General features: G+C 42.3%; 1 protein-coding gene across 1 annotated transcript in view; it reads left to right on the top strand.

Annotated features, from left to right (window-relative positions):
* The first annotated feature begins 13,051 nt into the window (after positions 1 to 13,051).
* SFRP1 (secreted frizzled related protein 1) overlaps positions 13,052 to 20,088 on the top strand; it is a 36,253-nt gene continuing 29,216 nt past the window's right edge. Inside the window, exon 1 of the mRNA XM_082252977.1 lies at positions 13,052 to 13,642. Coding sequence (XP_082109103.1) covers positions 13,117 to 13,642 — 526 coding nt within the window. The 5' untranslated portion in view covers positions 13,052 to 13,116. The remainder of the gene's footprint in view (positions 13,643 to 20,088) is intronic.

The raw sequence follows: 20,088 nt of genomic DNA, 5'->3' as shown, positions 1-20,088 counted from the left end.
CTCCTCACATTTTTGTAAATATTTAATTATATCTTTTCATGTGACAACACTGAAGAAATGACACTTTGCTACAATGTAAAGCAGTGAGTGTACAGCTTGTATAACAGTGTAAATTTGCTGTCCCCTCAAAATAGCTCAACACACAGCCAATAATGTCTAAACCGCTGGAAGTGAGTTTAGGTTTGACCTCATATTATATGGTTTTGGTAAGTCTAAAGGAAAAAGTCTTCAGAAAATCTTATAGTGTGTATGGCCCATAATACTGGGCAGGTATAGAGTTCTTTTACACTGGTGGTTGGGCGGTGTTAAAAACAGACGGCTGAGCCGCGGTTTTACTGCTCAAGGCTTTCCACCAGAATTCCAACATCACAGCCTGACAGGGCTGTACACATGCCGAAACTATGAATCTTTTGCTTTGCAGCCGCTGCATTTTTAACTCGGACTGTAGAATTTGACAGGTGGCACCACCTGTCAAATTTGCTTAAAGCGGAGTTCCGGGCACAGAAGTCATTTTTCAACAAACATACCCCCGGGACAGTCAGGGCTAGTACATTCCACAATGGCTAGCCTCTGATCTGTCCTGGTTCGCACTTACCTTTTAGAAGAAATACTCACTTATAAAATTTCTTCCACAGCGTTTCCATCTCTCTTGTGGGCAGCTGAAGCCGGCGCGGTCCTCTTCGGCGTCTTCTTCCGCGTCTTCTTCTCCCAGAATGTGCCTGCACCGGCCCCTCTCGTCACTTCCGGTGCGGCGCCGCATTCCTCCACAGCTTTTGGGCATGCCCAGAAGCTGTTTAGCAGGGGAATGCGGCGTCGCCCGGAAGTGACGAGTGGGGCCGGTGCCGTCTCATTGATTCCTGGGAGCGATGACGTTCAGCTCCCAGGAATCAGTGCAAGCCCGGAAGAGACGACTGAGCCTCGGCACAGAGGGAGGAAGTGAAGACTAGGTGAGTATCTTCGATCTTCAATTACAAGGTGAGTAAATAAAAAAAAAAAACCTAACTATCCAATTCCTTTTCAGGTGAAGGTGTAGAAGCCGACGGGCACAAAAAAAAATATCGATTTTGTGCCCGGAACTCCGCTTTAATAAGATCAATAGGACGGTACGGCAACCATGAGCCAAAATGATTGGATTGCACTTGTGGCACTGCCCTGCAATGTAAAATTGCCTTTCAGTTTGCTTTTCAGAGGGCGGTAAACTTTACTGCTAGTGTGAAAGAGCCCTTATTTATCCAACAATTAATTCATACATGGGTACTTTAGCTAAACAGCTAGGACTTTCAGAGAGTCCAATGCTTCCACACAGAGAGCAGCTCTCATTCTCTGCAGCACCATGGCAGGAGACAGAACTGTGATTGCTTTTTCTAGCACCTGAATCTATTTGCAGAGTATTATATGAGAGTTCAATCGGTAGTAAAGATGTTTAGATGTTTTTTCTAAAGCAGGTGGCTGAGGGGTTATCTCTCTTATCTTGCAGCTCTTATGTCCTGGGTTCAATTCAACTTTTGAACAACCTTGAAGATCTTTTGTCATGGGTTCAATTCCAGTTTGAAACTTTTCTCCAGTCATTCACATTGTCTAAAACTCTAAATCATACCTAAAAAAAAGTAGAACTAAAGGAAATGTTTTTCCAATTTTGGATAGAGTAAGGGAGGGTTATAATTCCTTATGTTTTTTTTTTGCCATCTGTATCCCATTGGTGAAATTTTCTATCACCTCTTGCCCCATAACCACAAATAGGTGAGAGGAAATCCCTCCAAAGTGAGTGAAATCCCTGGTAGTCACCAGGGTCATCAGTAGTGTCCCCATTGGAAGATTTCCTTTGTATTCCTGTTCTGGTGACCTCTTTAAATTTGGGATTTTCTTTCACTTTCGGTGAAAATAGTCAACCGGACAAATATGTATATTTCCCTAACTGAGACACAGACAGCAATAAAAATCTAACAATTGTTCCCATCCTTCTCCATTCTATCATTCAGTCCTGCTTCTTAGCATGGCAAACACTAGGAATCAAGGCAGATTCTCCTTCTCCTTGTTTCAGATCATGTGATATGTCGGGGTGGAAGGGTGGCCTGCCCTCAAACCCCAGTGACAGCAGTGCGCTGGGACAGAAGTATGTTCTCAGCAAGCACCCACTTTCTTCTGCCAACAGCAGGCTGCTAAAGGAGGAAGGAGAGAACAGAATTCTCCCTTCAGCAGCTATTGAGGCCCCCTGCTCCTTCTGACAGGAGAGACAATGCAGTTATTCCTGTCAGTGAGGTGCAGGAGAATAGGGCGGCCAAAGCTCACAGTGCATCCCCATCCACAGATCAACACTGCACCCAGGGCACATGCCCCTTCTGCACCATATACCCCCCCCCCCTTGTCCCTGATTTAAATCATCCCAGATAGCAAGGGTACCTTGCCACAAATTTGCTGCACATTTTTACTGGCAAGTTATACACTTGCAGAGCACTTGAAGCACAATTTCTAGTTGACACTTTTCTAATTTGTAGCAAATTTGCATGGCAAGTCTCTAGCAAGGGCAAAGTTGCAGTGGCGAGTCTACAGCTAGAACTCTGCAAGTCACAGTGACCCCTGTGGTGGGATGACTATTGCGCAACATAACTGAACCAGAACTTGTAGCAGACTTGCAGAATGTTTGCAAGGAATGTTGATCTGGAGTCATGCAATGCAGACTTGCTGCAATTGTGCAACAAACTTGTGAAGCCTGGCAAGTCTAGCAATAGCTTAGCAAATCATTTTCAAACTTGCAAGTCACTTGCTTGCTGTCTGGGATTTTTCTTTCATCTGTTTGCTAAGTGCAAAATATAAGGGTCAGAAATCTTGTGTACTGCACTCTTATTAGTTAGCACCTATTTTTGTGGAATACAGAACACCACCCCCCACACACACATGTTATAGAGGGTGTTCTGTAGTCCTGTCTTGGGCTCTTCCGTAGTTACAGTATGGTGAGTTAATGTTGTCACGCTAGACAAGGAAGTGTTTAATTGGCAGATTCACCAGGTAAAAGTAAAGGGGATAAAGTCTAATAAAAGGAAAGCAAATTCAATCAATACATCTAAGAACTGGTTAGCTGCAATACCTTCAATTTTTGTTCTTGAGTTTAGATATTCTTTAACATAAAGCTCAGTGACACTGAAGAGTACATTTAAAGGGGAGTTACAGCCTGTAGTAAAAAAAAATGACAATGCAGTAGCTGCTTACTTTTAATGTAAGGACACTTACCTGTCCAGGGAGACTGCGATGCCAGCACCCCTAGCCCATCCATCCATCTGCTCCGGTGAAATTTCCGGCATCCTTACTAAGGGAAACAGGAAGTGAAGCCTTGCGGCCTCACAGCCTGTTTCCTACTGCCCATGCGCAAGTCGATCTGTGCTTTCTGAATGGTTCCGCTGTCTTCTGGGACCTGTGTGTGTCTCCCGGAAGGCAGTGGGGGGAAGGAGGAGGGACCATAAATTCCATAGGTCGCCATGGCAACCTAACACGGAAGTGGGAGCGGGTACCTGTTTTTGACAGGTAGCTGCTCCCCCGAAAGGTGCCAAATGTGGCACCGGAGGAGGGGAGGAAGCAGATAAGTGGAGCTTCCAGTTTTGGGTGGAACTCCGATTTAATTATACTTACAATACAACAATGCTTATTTTTTGGCCCAGTTGCATAGACTTGGTTTGCTCTGCTCATTAATAGAACTGTAAATGGTTAACAAACAGGGTGAGCACCTGTGTTTTTTTTTCTTGAAAGTCTTTAAGAACCATCCAGTGTTCCTTTTGGTTAATTTCTTCAAATGGATTGTTCATTCTAAACTCTGCATATTCTCTTTTGCTTTTTTAAAAGCTGAGTGTTATATTGTTAAAGCCATCTTCTGCTCTGATTATATGGATACAATTGCTAGCACATTCTTAGTAACAATCTGCTTACAGGCTATACATTATATGCATCCTTCTATATCATACTCCCTGCCATGGAAAATGTTATTTTTACTGGGAACAAAAGTTAAGCTCGAAGCAATAAACAGATCAGTTTCACATAAACAGCAGAGTTATTAGAAACACATGTTCATTCAATACTTATCTAACCAGCCAGACTGCAGATTAACCTGATCTCTGCTGGGTGCTGCAGTCCGGGGTCAGTACACAGGTTACATGTTGCAAAGCTTCATGTGGTCATGTGGCTAGTCTGCTGTAAAGTTTAAATGCTTTTCCTAACGCCTCAATGAAGAAGAATGTTCTTATAAAATGCTGCTGCAATACCTGTTTGTGTCAGTATTGAAAGAATTATGCTAAGCACAAATAACGCAATCCAAATGAAGTTTCATAAAAACAACAACTGAATTCAATTAAATCTTGCAAACTGGAGTTGGAAGATTCCAGTTTGCAAGTAACAGGATTCAGTAATGAATCTGAAAATTCTTACTAAATACAAACTTCTCTTAGCAGACATACTTCCCGTGAGGAGCAATGTTTGCTATGGGCTGATTATACCTTCCGTGAAGAGCCATGTTTGCTAATGACCGCTTATATCCCCAAGTAGGAGCTATGTTTGCACACCTCCAGTGAAGAGTTATGTTTGGTAAAGGCCGATCATACCTCCTGGGAGGAGATATATTTGGGAAGGCCTAAACATGCCTGCTGGAAGGAGCTATGTTTCCTAAGAGCCGATCATTCCACTTGGGAAAAGCTATGTTTGCTAAGGGCTGAACATACCTCCTGTGAGGAGCCATGTTTGCAGATGCTGAACATACCTCCTGTGAGAAGCCATATTTGCTAAGAGTTGAACATACCTCCTGTCATAAGCAATGTTTACAGGTGTTGAACATACTTCCGTTGAGGAGGCATGTTTGCATATGCTGATCATAACTCCAGTGATGAGCCATGTTTGAAGGTATTGAACATACTTCTTACGAGGGGCAATGTTTGCTAAGGGGTGAACATACCTTCTGTAAGGAGCAAAGTTTGCTAAGTGTGAACATATGTCCTGTGAGGAGCCATGCTTGCAAATCGAAGATCATACCTCCCGTGAGGAGTCATGTTTGCAGGTGCTGAACATAGTATCTGTGAAGATTCATGTTTGCTAAGGGCTGGACTTATCTCATGTGAGGAGCCATGTTTGCTAATTGATGATTATACCTCCTGGGAGAAGCCATGTTTGCTAATCCTTGATGAATATTCCAGTTAGCAAGTAACAGGATTCAGTAATGAATCAGAAAATCTTTACTGAATACAGACTTCTCCCAGCAAACATACTTCCTGTCAGGGCTTTTTTTTCTCAGAAAATAGGTACAGGAACTCAACCACGAACCCCCTCTTCTGCTCTCACCTCTGCATGCAACCCCCCACCCCCCAATACCCCATCTTCCCCCACCTCCTTTAAAGCTCCACTATCTTCCATGTCTTACTGTATTAAGCAGAAGCACCAAGCCGACTCTAGTACTTCCCCGCACTCTGTAGTTGGGTCTGCCTCTCTCATTTGCAAGGAGATCATCCAGTGGGGTTGTTGGCATCTGCACTGCACCCTGAGCACCTGCATCTCCCTTGTCCTCACCCTGCACTCAGTGGGAGACACTGAGGAGATCAGATCTATGGGAGATGTAGGGAGACAAGCTGTCACTTGTAAACACAGAAGTCAGACTTCTGTGTTTACAAGTGATAGTGGTGAGCAGGGAGCAGAGGGCCTGAGATATAGGTGGTGGAACTAAGTTCCACTAAGTTCCAGCTGAAAAAAAGCCCTGCTTCCTGTGAGGAGTAATGTTACTGAGAGTTGATTATACCTTCTGAGAACAGACACCTTTTCTAAAGACTGATCATACCTTCTAGTAGGAGCTATGTTTGCTAAGCGTTGAAAACCATGATGAATTATGTTTGGTAAAGGCCGATTATACCTCCTGGGAGAAGCTATATTTGCAAAGGCCTAAACATGCCTGCTGGAAGGGGGCTGGTTTCCTAAGGGTTGATCATATCTCCAGGGAGGAATCATGTTTGCTAAGGGCTCCTTTGAGGAGCCATTTTTGCTGATTGTTAGTTATACCTTCTGGGAGGAGCCATGCTTGCTAATCCCTGATGATACCTCCTTTGAGGATCCATGTTTTCTAGGAGCTGAACATTCTTCCTGTGAAGAGCTATGTTTGCTAAGGGCTGAACATACCTCCTGCAGGGAGCAAAGTTTAATATTCACTGATCATACATCATCATAAGGGCTGATTGGTATTAATTGTTAGGCAGTTAGTAAGTGTCAATATTGTATAGAAGATTTAAACTGTTAAGCACCTACATATTAACAATTTGCATGGTAGAAATACTTGAACACTTGTGATAAAGTAATGAATATACCTTCTGAAGTATATGCATGTATTCTGTATGCGTAAGAATTAAGAAATTAGAGCCTGTGTAGGAGAATATATCCACAGCCTCCGCATCTAATATCTCATCATGTTTGATTTGTGAAAAGAAGAAAGCCTTGTTTCTATAAACTAACTAAACTCTTCCTGGCCTTGTGTGGCAGTCATGATGAGAAAGAGGTGAAGGTGGGCACAAGGGTTTCACCATTTTTATTTTAATGCCTGGCACAAATAAGGTAAAGGATAAGTCCACCCTAAAACTAAAATCCCTGCATCTATAGATCTCCACAATTCTAACACTAACCTATTTAGCCCTGTAAAGAAGAAATCAGATTACTTACGTTTTCTAAAGCCGATCCAACCCAGTCTCCAGCGGCAGAAGCTCTGCAGGGGATAGGGCCAACAACGGCTGTAAAGTGAATGGGAAGTGACGTCACCCATAGAGTTACTATGGGGCTTCCATTGTTGGCTGTGTTCTCTGCACCCACCTCCACAGTGAAGCTGCGGCTGTCAGCTCAACGTGGCTTCAAAACAGGTGAGTATACTGATTTATTTTTTAGAGGGCTAGATAGGGTAGTGTTAGACTGTGGAGATCTTTAGATGGAGGGATTTTAGTGTTAGGGTGGACTTATCCTTTAATGTGGAATTAAAAGCTAGAGCTTAGCTTTAAACTTCTCCCTCCCCCTTATAAATTCTTTACTAACTACCCTGTAGAGGAAAATGCATGTATTTACCTATTCTCAGATCTCAGATTCTCTGGTCCTATGATCTCCCCAGTGGCTGGCTTCAGGGTAAAGGAGAGAGCTGCAACAATAGCTTGAATTCATGAGCAGTGACATCACTCATAGGCTTACTATGGAGCATAGGTTGTTGGCTGTCCTTCCTCTCCCCTGTAGTTGCTGGGAGCTGACCGGAGCGCCCTGGAAATAAGTAAGTATAAGCATCTTCCTTGTATAGGTGTTAGAAGGGGCTGGAAGCTGTTTTAAGCTTAGTTAGTTCTAGGCTCAAATTCCACTTTAAAATGGCCATATATATCTTATATTTTATCTGATTCCTGAGAAATTGATGACATTCTAGTAATGGTTGGCCTTGCTGACCCCACTCGTCTAAACAAACTTTAATTAAAAAATGGAAGAAATCGGTTAAAAGAGCCAATCCGCTTCGTTCACAGTTTAGGTATTTCGAAATTAGCAGGCACCATCTGTTAGAATATAATAGCCTCCACTGGGGGAATTAATCTGTCCATGCTGTTTAGCATGAATGGAGGAGTTTAAACATTTCTTTACATGTATGGTCAACTTTACACAGGTTCTTTGGCTGATTAAATGCAGGTAAGACACTGAATGAATCTAATCCATCACCTAATTAGCCACAGAACTTGGTATAAGGCTATATTTGCATGGGCAATTTGGCCTGGTGGGAATGACAGCAGCAGGAACCTCTGTTGTTTTTACCACCTGTGAACGGATAGCTGCAGCCTCCAAGCCTATACAGTTTAATGACAGGTTGGCGGTGGCCGCAGCTGTGGCTGTTTGCACAACCATCAATGACCTGTGGTGATCACTGCTGAGTATACATAAAGTTCTGATGACACTAGTGACACCCTGGAATTCCATGACTTTGGAGGGATTTCCTCTCACTTCCCGTTTTGGCTACGGGACAAAATGTGAAGGGAAATTTCTCCTATTGGACACAGATGGCAAAAAAACTGACAGGGGTTATATCCCTCCCTTGCTCTATCCAAAATGAAAAAAAAAGTTTTGCCTGTGTGTTTGATTCACTTGATTGTCAGCTTGCATACTTGCAGTGATGGATAGGCAAAGACACCATACTATGCTTGCAGCACTGCAGCAGTATGTACTTATAACATATTGGAGATTATTTCTGACATTAGAGAACTTTTAAAGTGATTATAAAGGCTTTTTTCCCCCTAAAATAATAAACATGTCATACTTACCCGGTATTGCACAAAATGGTCTCTTAGCTCTTTTTCTGGGGTGCCCAACTGGCACTCCTCACTCCTACACATCCTCCACAGCTTGGCTTGGCCCACCCCCTCTCGGGCAAGTATTTATGGCGGTGAGGGGGGTGTCAGGGATACAAATACTGGAACATTTTTAACGTTAACGCAGCGAATGCATTAGGGTAAAAAATGTCTTGACTTTAGAACCACTTTCATCTAATAGTGTTTTTAATAATTGTATTGTATATGTTAGCTTTATGGCATTTTGTAACTCTTGATATCATATGTTTGCCAAGTACTCCATTCTACATATCATTTATGTAAAATACACACAGAATTGGGAGTTTAAAAATGTTTTTATACCTTACCGATATATACACTTCTATGTGTTATTTTCTGATTTACAATTTGTAAGCTTTAAACTTCTATTCTGAGTTTAGTTTATGCACTGCTGGTCCAGTAACACTGGTATGACCACACTCTGCCCATGTGGTTAGGATTGGCAGAACTTATATACTAGCTTTCATAATGGTCATTTTAGTGTATAACCAGACCTATCCTGGGCATCACATGGGGTTAGTAGTTAGCACTTCTGCCTGGCTGCACCACTGGGGTCATTGATTCAAGACCTGACCATAACACTCCCTGTGCTTGCATGATTTTTCAGTTCTGCAGTTTTATTCCACACTTCAAAGATATGCTGGTAATTTATTTGGCTCCTGTCTAAATTGTCCCTAATATGTGTACTATAGATTGTAAGCTCTGTGAGGGCAGGGCCTGATCTGAATGTACAAAATGTACAGCAGTGTATAAATTATCAGTTATATATAAATACCTATAATAAATTTACATACAGGAAGCTGGCTGATCAGTGTAGTGATCAAGGTTCTTTATTATATATGACACACTATCTTTTTATAAATAGGATCATTGGTGAGATCGGTATAGAGTTCAATGCAGTATATCAAGCATCTACCCGGTAAATACATGTTTTAAATATACTAAGACAAGCTATTTATTATATAATATAATAGTTGTCTCCGAGGACCTTACACAGGGTAGCCTTTCCCACAGTATGGGTTGGGTTGACACATAAGTTAAGAGGAGAGTATTGATTGGCTGCAATTTGTGCAAATCTTTCTAGGCAATTTATGATACCTTAATTATCCTTAAAACATGTGTGGCGTTTTGCTGTATCTGCCAAGAGTTTAATCCAGCAGTCAGGATTCATGAATTATGCGATTCTTTTCAAGAACTTGCAAATTTAGAAGAATAGCAGTTCTCCTAGAAAATATCATCGAATTCACTTCAGGTCACTCCATTCATATATCGTGAATCAATATGCTCATATCTAAAAGTGAGGGATGGCAGATTGCCAAGAGTCAGGCATACTATACCAGCCTCATTCAGCCTTTCAAGCAGGGAGGAACCCTTTAAATACCTTTCAGGTCAAGGGAAGCCATGCTAATATTTAATATATCTACAGCTCATAGTTCAAAAGCACGAACTGCAAGTTGTCATTATAGAAAGAAAAATACCATTGGTGGTCTGTGTAGAATGGCCTCCCTAGATTGGTGGTTAGTGGAAAAGTGCCCCTTTACACTGGTGGTCAGTAAAGAGCTACATTAAATTGGTGATCTGTGTAGAGTGGCCTCCCTAGATTGGTGGTTAGTGGAAAAGTGCCCCTTTACACTGGTGGTCAGTAAAGAGCTACATTACATTGGTGGTCTGTGTAGAATGGCCTCCCTAGATTGGTGGTTAGTGAAAAAGTGCCCCTTTACACTGGTGGTCAGTAAAGAGCTACATTACATTGGTGGTCTGTGTAGAATGACCTCCCTAGATTAGTGGTTAGTGGAAAAGTGCCTCTTTACACTGGTGGTCAGTAAAGAGCTACATTACATTGTTGGTCTGTGCAGAATGGCCTCCCTAGATTGGTGGTTAGTGGAAAAGTGCCCCATTACACTGGTGGTCAGTAAAGAGCTACATTACATTGGTGGTCCGTGTAGAATGGCCTCCCTAGATTGGTGGTTAGTGGAAAAGTGCAACTTTACACTGGTGGTCAGTAAAGAGCTACATTAAATTGGTGGTCTGTGTAGAATGGCCTCCCTAGATTGGTGGTTAGTGGAAAAGTGCCCCTTTACACTGGTGGTCAGTAAAGAGCTACATTACATTGGTGGTCTGTGTAGAATGGCCTCTCTAGATTGGTGGTTAGTGGAAAGGTGCCCCTTTACACTGGTGGTCAGTAAAGAGCTACATTACATTGGTGGTCCGTGTAGAATGGCCTCCCTAGATTGGTGGTTAGTGGAAAAGTGCCCCATTACACTGGTGGTCAGTAAAGAGCTACATTACATTGGTGGTCTGTGTAGAATGGCCTCCCTAGATTGGTGGTTAGTGGAAAAGTGCCCCTTTACACTGGTGGTCAGTAAAGAGCTACATTAAATTGGTGATCTGTGTAGAATGGCCTCCCTAGATTGGTGGTTAGTGGAAAAGTGCCCCTTTACACTGGTGGTCAGTAAAGAGCTACATTACATTGGTGGTCTGTGTAGAATGGCCTCCCTAGATTGGTGGTTAGTGGAAAAGTGCCCCTTTACACTGGTGGTCAGTAAAGAGCTACATTACATTGGTGGTCTGTGTAGAATGACCTCCCTAGATTGGTGGTTAGTGGAAAAGTGCCTCTTTACACTGGTGGTCAGTAAAGAGCTACATTACATTGGTGGTCTGTGGAGAATGGCCTCCCTAGATTGGTGGTTGGTGGAAAAGTGCCCCTTTACACTGGTGGTCAGTAAAGAGCTACATTACATTGTTGGTCTGTGTAGAATGGCCTCCCTAGATTGGTGGTTAGTGGAAAAGTGCCCCATTACACTGGTGGTCAGTAAAGAGCTACATTACATTGGTGGTCCGTGTAGAATGACCTCCCTAGATTGGTGGTTAGTGGAAAAGTGCAACTTTACACTGGTGGTCAGTAAAGAGCTACATTAAATTGGTGGTCTGTGTAGAATGGCCTCCCTAGATTGGTGGTTAGTGGAAAGGTGCCCCTTTACACTGGTGGTCAGTAAAGAGCTACATTAAATTGGTGGTCTGTGTAGAATGGCCTCCCTAGATTGATGGTTAGTGGAAAAGTGCCTCTTTACACTGGTGGTCAGTAAAGAGCTACATTACATTGGTGGTCTGTGGAGAATGGCCTCCCTAGATTTGTGGTTAGTGGAAAAGTGCCCCTTTACACTGGTGGTCAGTAAAGAGCTACATTACATTGGTGGTCTGTGTAGAATGGCCTCCCTAGATTAGTGGTTAGAGGAAAAGTGCCCCTTTACACTGGTGGTCAGTAAAGAGCTACATTACAATGGTGATCTGTGTAGAATGGGCTCCCTAGATTGGTGGTCAGTGGAGAAGTGCTCCCTTACACTGGTGGTCAGTAAAGAGCTACATTACATTGGTGGTCTGAGTAGAATGGCCTCCCTAGATTGGTGGTTAGTGGAAAAGTGCCCCTTTACACTGGTGGTCAGTAAAGAGCTACATTAAATTGGTGGTCTGTGTAGAATGGCCTCCCTAGATTGATGGTTAGTGGAAAAGTGCCTCTTTACACTGGTGGTCAGTAAAGAGCTACATTAAATTGGTGGTCTGTGTAGAATGGCCTCCCTAGATTGGTGGTTAGTGGAAAAGTGCCCCATTACACTGGTGGTCAGTAAAGAGCTACATTACATTGGTGGTCTGCTTAGAATGGCCTCCCTAGATTGGTGTTCAGTGGAGAAAATTCCCATTACACTGGTGGCCAGTGAAGGGCTGTGTTTCATTGCTGGTCTGTGGAGAATAGCCCCCCTAGAGTGGTGGTCATTGAAATGAATGTCCCTTACATTGGAGTTTCATGGGAAGTGAGAATGCCTCACTTAACAGAAAGCTAAAAGATGATTGGTATCAATAGTAAATTATCCGAGAGGCATAAATTTGTTAATTGCTCAAGGAACCCCTAGCAACCTCTAGAAGAACCCTAGGGAAGCCTGGTTGAGAAAGACTTTATTATACGGTCAAATCTGCCAACATCTGGCCACTTTTCAGCTCTAGAGTGGAAAGACCAGTGAAAGCTGATTTGTAAAATGTTTGCATAGTTTGCTGAACAACACTGACCTTTTACGTTGCGTCAATAAACATTTTTATGTGCTCTGGCTGTCTAAACAATTTTTAGGTGGTTTACAAATTGACAGAACCTTGGAGGTATGTTCACTTTAAACGATACCGATCTCCCTACTGCGAAAATATTTCTCAGCCAGCTGTGACTGGTAACCTGCAACAGCTGCAGGTAAGCCGTTCAGCACGTGGGGTTAATTTTGCGTCTGCACTTTTCAGGGACTGTGAGTGACACTTGCAAATGAATTATGCCTGGAGGAAAAGTGATTGAGGCGGAGGCGTGGAGGACAGGAGAGTGAGTGAAGAGGAAAGGGGTAAAATTAGGGAGGATGGGTGGTGTGAGAGAAACTGCTAGAGGTCAGAAAAGAAAAGAGACAAGAGCAGCAAGGCTGCACAAATGTGAGAGGAAAAAAAGTGTGACACAAGGAAGAGAGAGGGTGGAGAGGAGGAGGGACTGCACACTTTTCATTGGATCTCTCTGATTCTTTCCTGGCTAACACTTTCTGCTCTCCTCACTCCAATATCAAATTCTGCAATTACAGCAGGCAGCTCCAAGCCATCCACCAGACTGCGCTACTGCACTGTCAGCACTATTCTCATCATTTAAGGTAGTGTGTTGTTTGTGCAACAAAAACTTCCACTTCAACTTTTTCTGACTTTGACAGTTAAGTAGTGACCATTCTTATCATTGGAAACAATGTCACTGAGAGGTGGCCTTTGGCCCCTGTTGCTTCTTTGGATCTCACCTGGGTTGTTATCAAAGGAGGTTCAGCCCAATGAATATGACTATGTAGGCTTTCAGCCAGAGATGGTTCGGAATTATCAAAGTGGAAGGTTCTATTCAAGGACACCCCAATGCGTGGACATTCCTCAAGATCTTGCACTGTGCCATGGTGTGGGCTACAACAAGATGGTGCTGCCCAATCTTCTGGACCATGAAACGATGGTGGAAGTGAAGTACCAAGCCAGCAGTTGGGTTCCCTTGTTAAGCAAAAACTGCCACCCAGGTACCCAGGTGTTCTTGTGTTCTCTATTTGCCCCAGTGTGCCTGGAACAGCCCCTCTACCCATGCCGATGGCTCTGCGAAGAAGTGAGAGATGCTTGTGAGCCAGTCATGCAGTATTTTGGCTTTTCTTGGCCAGAAATGCTTCGCTGTGAGCAGTTTCCCAGGGAGGACGTCTGCATAGCCTCACCAAATGCCACCCAGGCCCCACGTCCACGTAGTAAGTATCACCTGCCAAGCTTGTACCCTACTGCTGCATCTGGGAGCCCTAATATGCTCTTTATTGTGTGTTTAATGTAAAAATATAATGGTAGTAACCAATGCCTCTTCTATGATTCAGCTTTAGGTGATTGTGTGCTATACTGTGACACCATGTACACTAGTCCGGTATAGCTCTATATGCTGAACTAAAGTGATTGTGAGCTGTCATTCAGTGGGCTGCAAGTTTATTCTGATTCTATCAGTTGCATGCATTTCTTAGGCTGGCCATACATTATACAATTTTCTTTAGATTTACCTTTAACCATGTAGTGCAAGGGCCCGCCTGATTGCATAGAAATTAAAAGTATTTAGGTTTGACCTCCTATTATATGGTTTTGGTAAATGTAAACGAAAATTGTACAAGAGAATTGTATAATGTATGGTCAGCCTAAGAAGGCATTGGGGTTGACCTACTACAATGTACAAGAGAATTGTGTAATGTATGGTCAGCCTAAGAAGGCATTGGGGTTGACATACTACAACTGAAGAGTGTAGAATCTGGTGCAGCTCTGCATGGTAACCAATCAGCTTCTAACTTCAGCTTTTTCAGTTAAGCTTTGACAACAAAACTGGGATCTGATTGGTTTCTATGCAGAGCTGCACCACATTTTGCTCTCTCCAGTTTAGTAAATCAACCCCATTGCGTTACATAGGAAAGATGTTTGCAAAATGAATTAATATGAAAGCATCAGTCAACCTATTACATCAATTTTTTGGCAGATCCTAGTAAGCTGACTCATCATAATATTTCATGAGACTCCAATTATACATTTTCCCCAATAGGTTAGATTTTGGGGAGAGAAAACAAAGGGACTATAGTTCCCTCCCTTCTGCTAGAATCTGGAGTCTCACTCCTTCTGCTGTATTCTCAATAATAATATAAATGAAAACTTTAGCCAAGAGAATGTGACCCCATTTTAGTGGCTGCTGGTTGTAAAACATCAGGTCTGAGAGACAGAAGATGCCGCCGGATAATTCAGTTCCCCAGCATTAATCAAAAACTGCAGTGTCAATTTTGGCTAAATTCTTTCAAGCAGACTCCATATGGTCAAATTCATCATTTGAGAACCAATCAGAGCAGCTGCTCAGTTATTTACCCTGATATATATTTAAAAACACAATTGTTATAAACATAATAATTTGTAATGATAAAAGTAAAAAAAAAAAAATAGTAATAAAACAAAAGGTAATTCTAAAATACTAAATATTCCTTACAGCATTGCAAATGTAGTCACCTTGCATGGCTAGCACTTTATTAAAAGGACTTAGCATAGACATGCTGGACTTCACCTATTATCGGTCTTGGGTCAATTAACCTCTTTCACATATACAGACTTTTTTATACTGAATGTCAAATATTCATATACAGCTAATTTCACATAAATCATACCAGCTTCTGTTCTGTCTTTCTCCTTGATGATCAATCATCCCTGTATGCAAAAAGATCTTCCCGCAAATTTGCAAATGTCCCTGTGTTATAATGTCCGCTTCCAAAGCCAGAGGCACGCATTGCCCCCTGGAACATAAAAATTACCCAAATTGTCACAGAAGTTTGGAAAATCGCTTAATTTAATTTGGCAGCTTATGGCCATCCTAATTGTCGTTCCACCATTCAGGAGCAGATCAGTGCTGACAGCTCAGTACCCATAAGACCCCGTTCAGACAGGGGCGACACGACTTGCTGGGGCGACCTGTGAAGTCGCCATGCACAGCGTACACCGCGACCTCGGCGCGACATGCACGGACTTCATATAATTGAAGTCAATGCAGGTCGCCTCCAGGTCGCCCCAAAGTAGTACAGGACCCTTTTTCTAAGTCGGAGCGACTTGTGCCGCTCCTATTAGAACGGGTCCTGTGCTAATCAATGGCAGGCGACCGACCGCGACTTGTCAGGCGACCAAGTCGCCTGAAAAGTCGTGCTAGTGTGAATGGGGTCTAAAGCTTTTTGCCACTGTGTTGAAAAATGAAACAGAGGATGTCACATTTGCTGGTTTTCTACTGCTGATTACTTGGCAAAAGCAACATGTACTAAAAATGAAAGCAATGTCTGCATTGTCAACGATCATACACATCTATCCTTTAGATTCTCATGCACCAGAGACATGTAATATCATTTTCAAATTGCGTTTGACAGAGTTCAATGTTTTATTTTTATAGCACGACTTTGTGGCTTTTAAGTTTTTAAGTTTTACCTATAGGTAAGCCTATATTAAGGCTTACCTATAGGTAGTGTAAATATCTCCTAATCATGCACCGTTTAGGAGATACAGTATTTAATGTCCTAGCAGCTAGTTACATCACTGGCGCATGCGCTCTGAAGGAACGGCCGCCCGTGCCGTTTCTTCAAAGCAGAATCCTGTGACTGGCGGCTACCATGCGCATGCAGCCAGTCACAGAGCCGGAGAGAAAAAACCCAGAAGGAAGACCAGGTATAGATGGACACCGTCTCCAGCGATGACATTGCATCGCTGGAATGCTTAGTTTTCAGGTAAGTTTACCATAATGTGCTAGTATGCAATACATACTAGCACATTATGCCTTTGCCTTGCAGGTAATGCAAAAAAAAAAATGTGGCCGGTTAATCAGGCTGGGTTCACACATATGCAAATTGGGTTCAGATTTCCCCGCATCCAATTCGCATGACAGGAGAGTGTGACCGACTCTCAATGGAGTCGGTTCACACAGCTTGGGAGCGGCCGCGGAGCGTATTTGGAAAGGGTCCTATGCACCTTTGGGTCTGAATCAGGCGTGAATTCAGGCAGAAAGTCAGAGCTGATTGGCACATGAATTGGTAAACAGGGACGCACCGGACCCCGCAGCTAATGTGAACCCAGCCTGAATCATAGTGCAAATTGCAATGCAGAGTTAGACTGGCCATAAATTATATAATTTTCTTGTACAATTTTCCTTTACATTTACCAAAACCATATAATATGAGCACAAACTTAAACACTTTAAATTTGTATGCAGTCAGGTAGGTCTCTACACTACACAGTTTAAGGTAAATCTAAAGGAAATTGAATAAGAAAGTTGTATAATGTATGGCCAGCTTAGCTCATATATAAGCCCTAAAAAACTGACTTTTCAGTGATTTTGCTAAACTGATGACAACTGAAATTTCGATGTTAGTATTTCAATATTACAATGTTAATATTTCTTAGCAAAAGCATGAAAGATTTTCATTCAGGACTGTATGGTGGGATCACAGACGGTCAGCTTTGCACCCGTGTGCATGAGCCCTAAGGCTGGCCATACACTATACAATTTTCTTGTTCAACTTTGCTTTAGATTTACCAAAACCATGTGATATAGGGTCAAACCTAAACACTTTCAATTTGTATGTAATCAGACAGGCCCTTGCACTACATAGTTTAAGGTAAATCTAAAGGAAATTGAATAAGAAAATTGTATAGTGTATGGCCAGCTTTAGCCTGATATTACATCAGATCTAGGGAATAACGGAGAATCCTATTCACTGGTTTGAGTGTAGAATGGCAAAGGGTTTCTTTTGTATACATCTGACCCCATACATGAAAGAATTTGATAATGAACATCCGTAATGTCGGGAAATCTAGCCATTGCAGCCTAGTAATAATAAGCAGTGGAATACTCTTTTAATTGCTACTTGAATAACAGAGATAAAAAGAACATCAGAGGAATAATTCCATTACCAAAATGTTGATGCCAATCTCTTGTCTGTGCTGATATACGTTAATATAAATGTGCACTCCATACACAAAGACATTATTATATAATTGCATCAGATAAAGGTTCTGTGTTGTAGAATTTTAAGTAATTTAATTATACATGAAATACGATTAAAGTATAGCTTAAAGCTGACCATACATTGGGAGAATTTTGTTCAAAATTTTTCTTTTTCAGACTGTTCTGTTTTCTAACAGTTAGTGGGGCCAAATCAACTTTCTTTTTCATCCGTAGTGATGAGAAAATTCAAAGGAGCAGGATGGAAAAGTATTCGCAAACCAAATTATGTTGTAGTACGTGTGTTCTAAGCAAAAAAAGAAACCTCTCTAATATATCTGGGATTCTATTCAAGTAGCAGTTATGGATGATATTTTAGGGATTTTCAAATTAAAGTAGTTAACTATGACAAGATCGAATTCTCTGACAAAATTGTTCAAAAATTCGTACATATGTTTGAATGAAATTTTACGGGTGTATGACCAGCCTAAAGTCATTGTAAAGTATTGTTTTTTTCGTTTTTTTTTTTTTTTTTCTATAAAATAACAAACATGTTTTACTTACCTGCTCTGTGCAGTGGTTTTGCACAGAGCAGCCCTGATCATCCTCTTCTCGGGTCCCTGGCTGGAACTCCTAAGCCTCTCCCCCCCTGTTGAGTGCCCCCACAACAAGCAGCTTACTCTGGGGGCACCCGAGCGGAGCCGCAGCTCCTTGTATCCATTCAGACACAGAGCTGCGGTTTGACCCCGCCCCCATCTCTCTCCTGATTGTCCAACTGAGTTTGATTGACAGCAGCAGGCACCAATGGCGCAGCTGCTGTGTCTCAGCCAATCAGGAGGGAAAGTCCCAGATGGCCGAGGCACTCGTGGACATCGCTGGATCAAGAGGGAGCTCAGGTAAGTATTGGGGGGGGGGTGAGGGGGGCTGCTGCACACAGAAGGCTTTTTATCTTAATACATAGAATGCATTAAGATTAAAAAAAAAAAAAAAAAAAAACTTCTGCCTTTACAATAGCTTTAAAGTGGGTGTAAAGGTCTGTACACACATGCCGAATATCGGGCGGAATCAACCTGTTTGTACTCACAGCCAGTCTGACTGAAGCTGACCATTCAGCCAGCTTCTATCGAACGGGCATGACTGAAAAAGATTTGCTGATTAGCATGATCGAATGGCTGAGAGAGCTGACCAATGTGTTTTGTCCAGGGTGACAGTCCCCCTGTCAGAACCCAAAGCTCAGCAGGGGAGATCGCTGTACTAACATTGCATAGTTAGTACCGCGGCTCCTCCTAAGCTCTTCAGGAGCCGGCTGGGTTGAATGAAAAATAAATAAATAAATAAATAAAGTGTACTAGGCTTAAAGGTAGAAGGTGCATTCTCTGCATCTCTGCATTAAGGTAAAAAACCTTCTCTGATCAGGATCCCCCCCACCCCTCAGCCCTCCTAAATACTTACTGGATCCCTATCCTAATCCAGGACTGTTCCCGAGAGCAGGGGCTCTGACTGCTTTCTTTCTACTCAATAGACTTGGAGGCAGCAGTGGGTAGAGACCGGGCCTGAGCCACATTGTGTGTGTCTATGGACACACAGCGCAGCTTGGGATCGAGCCCTCACAAGTGGCGCCATAGTGAACGGCTTGCTATGGAGGCACTGAGCAGGGGGAGGAGCCAGGAGCACCAACAGGGATCCTATAAGAGAAAGAACGGGGGTTCAGAGGGGGAAATCAATGGTTTTGCACAGAGCAGGTAAGTATGAAATGTTTGTTTTCTAAAAAAAAAAAAATACATTTACAATCACTTAAAGTATGACCCATGTCTCTGCACATATAGTTTTTTGTTTCTTTTTGTCAGATAATATGAACCACAATTCTATGTTCTCACGCTGTGCCATTGGAATCTTGTTGTCTTCTACCCATGCTAAGTTGCTGCCAATTGCTTTATAAAGCAACAACATTTAAATAATAATGGGTAGGTATGGTTGCTTGATCACTTTGGGCTTCTGGCCTCCTGTTGAGAGCTCATGAAGTACCAAGTAAAAAAAAAAAATGTTTTCTTCCCAACTGGGTAAAGGCCCGTACACACTTGACGAAAATCGGACGAAATATCCTCCGATTTTTCTCTCTCTTGCTCAGTGTTCATTACCGTTTTGTAGTTGACAGTGCAAAAATGTTCACAAAATTTTTTGTCCGATTTTTTTATTTTTTTGGGACATTTGTTCCTAGACTTCCGGGTCATCAGCAACTTCAAATCATGCGCGGCCTTTCGTATCCACTTTTTTGCGGACGTACTGCATACATATTAAACGAAAATTGGTCGTCTGGGGACGGACGATAAACATTTTGGTGTTTGTCCCTCCGTTTTTTTTCGTTGAAAATGTCGGCATTGGCTGCTGAAAGTTGTGTACACACTAGCCAAAAATTGTACGATTTTACCTCGGACGGGAATTTTCGGCAGATTTTCTACTAGTGTGTACCCCACTTAACTGTTTTAATTAGGTTTTTTGAGAAGAAATCACAACATTTTGTAGTTCACTGTGTTTGTTAAAAAAACCTTATGGTTTCATCTATGTGTAACATCACAATAAACGTGTGGTCGAAGAAATTTACCATTATGGATTCTTAGGGTATCCAAAGGCAATCCATATTTGTAAAGTAATATGCCGTTTTATACTAGCCTGGGAATGGTTTCTAACGATGGCCAACATTGC

The sequence above is a fragment of the Pelophylax lessonae genome (genome assembly GCF_965119305.1).
Source record: "Pelophylax lessonae genome assembly, chromosome: 4".
Lineage (NCBI taxonomy): Eukaryota > Metazoa > Chordata > Amphibia > Anura > Ranidae > Pelophylax > Pelophylax lessonae.
This window is presented reverse-complemented; position numbering and strand designations above follow the sequence as displayed.